Source organism: Halyomorpha halys, unplaced genomic scaffold (genome assembly GCF_000696795.3).
Source record: "Halyomorpha halys isolate HHAL.00 unplaced genomic scaffold, Hhal_1.1 Scaffold1496.1, whole genome shotgun sequence".
In the NCBI taxonomy this organism is placed as follows: Eukaryota; Metazoa; Arthropoda; class Insecta; order Hemiptera; family Pentatomidae; genus Halyomorpha; species Halyomorpha halys.
The window spans coordinates 35,517-38,890 of NW_027105655.1; the positions used below are offsets into that span (position 1 = coordinate 35,517).

General features: G+C 24.1%; 1 protein-coding gene across 1 annotated transcript in view; it reads right to left on the minus strand.

The window, feature by feature from the left end:
- Positions 1–2,597: 2,597 nt before the first annotated feature.
- The window catches only part of LOC106689851 (Peritrophin A), a gene marked incomplete in the record, with an annotated part of 6,584 nt that continues 5,807 nt past the window's right edge, over positions 2,598–3,374 (minus strand). The window contains 1 exon segment of the mRNA XM_067052815.1: positions 2,598–2,782. Within this exon segment, the coding sequence (XP_066908916.1) occupies positions 2,763–2,782 (20 nt within the window).

Below are 3,374 nucleotides of genomic sequence, written 5' to 3' on the forward strand. Positions count from 1 at the left end.
TCTACATAAAAAATTGGCATGAGAATTCGGTGTACTATTTTTTACCCTAAATTCAACTCAACTTTAAAAATTTATTTTATAAATCCTTCATAACATGACAACGTAAATAACGTTGGTGTCCTGTAACAAGGGCGAATTCAACTAATTGATATTTTTTTCCGGAATAGTCGTTGATAATTATTAGTTTAGCTATGAAAAACGTTCCAGGCTGTCGAATATTCATTTATCTTTATTAGTGGTGGATAATTTAAAAATTTGGTTAATAATTTAAACCAAAAATGTCAGTGGTTAACATTTAGAGAGATTAATTTAAAACACAAACTTCATTTAATTTCTTCTCTAAACCTTTTTTCTATTTCTCTCCCACGTTTAAGCCCGGAGTCCATTTTAAAAGAGGTCCTCAAATATTTAATGACTGTTTTACTTATGTTTATTTTTCAATGATAATACTATATTTTCAATATCGCACCTTAAAATGTATGTATTTAGGCATTAAAATGTTTTTTATTACAGGCAACTAAGACTAAGTCGATTCATGTTTAAAAACAACTACATTTATGATATAATATCATAAAACTTTTATTATGTAGTTTCATTTTGATAAATTGCTAAAATAATATTCTACTTACAAAAATTATACATTTTTTAGTTTAACAACTTAACTGATAAATACTATACTTTACTAGTCATCATCTTCTCAACACCAAAACCTTTCTTCACTAGGTTAGGACTCTGTTATCAATAATTTTCAATGCTTTAACTTTACTTTCTATCAATATTATTAAAATCAAGCTAATAATTTTAATTTTTTTTATTTCTAATTCTAAAAAAATAGAAAAGTATTAATGTAATTGATAAAGTATAAAGTTGAAATATACAATTAAAAGTTAAAAAAAAAAATGAAAATTATTAATATAATTGATATAGTGATGTTGAAATATATTAAGCACAAAAAATTATTGATTATAGATTTATAACCTTGTGAAGGTAGTTTTTATTGATGAAAAGATGATAACAAATATGTAATTGATGCAAAGGTGATAACAAAGTATTAATTAGATAAAGTCAGTAAAAATAAAAATATTATTGCCGTAAGTAGATCACCGTTATTTTAGGATCATTTATAAAAATGATATTAATTGATAGATATTATTGTTTTTAAAGATGAATCAACTTGTAGTTTTGGAGCTATTTAATAAACAAAAATTAATTTTATTAGTATTAATACAAAAAAATTCTGTTGATTCTTATGTATTATCTATTTTACTACTATTGTACTATTTTTGGATTGTACTACTATTGTACCTATTCTAAGAGTTGTTTTGAATTGCAATAGCATTATTATGTGTATTTTTTTTGTGTACTTCGCTTTCTACTTTGGTTCGTTTATCTTTATCAATTATCTTTATTTGAATATAAGAGAAAAGCATTTTTCTAACGACTATGAAGAGAATTATCCAAGAATTCTTTAGCTTTAGAGAAATCAACTCGTAATTATAAAAATCTATTATAAAAAAATTATATAATATTGGTTTTCCGTATTACTAGTTCGGTTTTTTAATATTTCATGAGTTTATATATTTTTGAATCTTTAAAACACAACTTAACAAATAATATAATTGTGATAAGCTTTATTTAGAGACACATATAGGCTGTACTTTCATATTTTCGATAAGTAATATAATATAATTTAAATCCAGAAAACTAAAGGAAAAATATGTAGTTTCACTTAATTATTTTGGAAACTCAGAACACTGAGAAACACTTTAGCATTCCTATAGCAATTTTAAATATAAAATAAGAACAATTCTGATTTGCATATTTTATCCTCGATTGTAGATAATTATTAAATGTTTAAATAATTATAATCAAATGATTTTTTTGTTTACAGATTAGTGGTACTTTGTTGCTTTGTTCCATGCGAATTAATTTTGAATACTTCTTAGAAATCATTCAATTCCATTGTGCTCTGATTAAATTTTGTATTTTCGATTATATACTATTTTGTTTTATTATAATATATATTTTTTTGGCAAACATAGTGGGTACAATCGTAATATACATAAAAAGAAAGAGGCTGCTTGAGTGACCTAATTAAGCACTAAAGAATAAGAATTCTACGTTCGAATGCGTTTTATTTTATCATTATCTTAGTTAGTCTTCTGTATTGCATGAGTCGGGAATGCATCCATTGATTATTTTAATTAGCACTAGAAATAATTAAAAAGTATTAGAGAAAAAATACTTTTTGCCATTTCTATTTCCATTTAGTTTTTATTTGTTAATAATGAAGTACTAGTAGGAAGTAATATATAAGGGACTAGTAATTTTGTGGTTTTTTTTAATATTCTAGTTTTGAAACTTTCCAATAAAAGATATTAATTAAAATTAAAAAATTCAAAATCTTTATTTCAGTATTAGGCTTGCTTTTAGCAATAGTTTCCACTATAATCGCTCTAAAGACGTGTTTCTTCAGACTAACATATAATTGGTCTTTGACAATATACCAACTCTATTCCAAAACAGGTTGAACAGGATTGGTTATATCATAACATGTTTCTTAAGACCAGAGGATTTAAATACAGCACTCACCAAACTCCAAAATCAATATTTAATTACTCATAAAACAACAAATAACATAATTTTTTTTTACATAGTTAAGATATGGCTGATTTTGAATGATAAGAAGGACACTTCTTCGAAAAGTTGTAGGAATTATATTACAGTGTGTGTGTAGCTGCCCTTCTCTCTACGTCCTCTTTTTACTTCTTCTTCAAGTGACTGAAAAAGATAATACATATTAGTTATGGTATTTATATATATTGTGTATGTATATATAAAAGTTTATCATTGAATATGTATATTTTCGAACATTTTGACATTTTTATATATGTAAATAATTGACCGTAATTTTTTTCTGAAAATAAAGGTGTGGGGTCAAATGGTCAATGTTTTTTCACCGCATCCCCTACCATTAGGTTCATATTTTTACATTATCTTTGTACTGTATTTATTGAGAAATGTTACTAAGCAGCCATAATCAAGAGAAATGGGTATTAGTATTCTGAGTATAAATTTAAATTATTTATACAGGATAAAATAATGAAGCAAAAGGAATGATAATTAAAAAAATAGAACGATAACCATGATGATAATAATAATAATAATAATAATAATAATAATTAAGAAATTTCTTAGCTGTAAAGAAATGGAATATTAACTGTAATTAAAATAATAGCAAACTAAATAAAAAGTTAAAGAAAATACAAATAAAATTATACGCTTCTTTATACGCAGTCGAACTTTAAGTTTGTAAATATGCTAAATAAATATGTTTAGTTTAGCTTCACGTCACATGTTAAATAATATATATA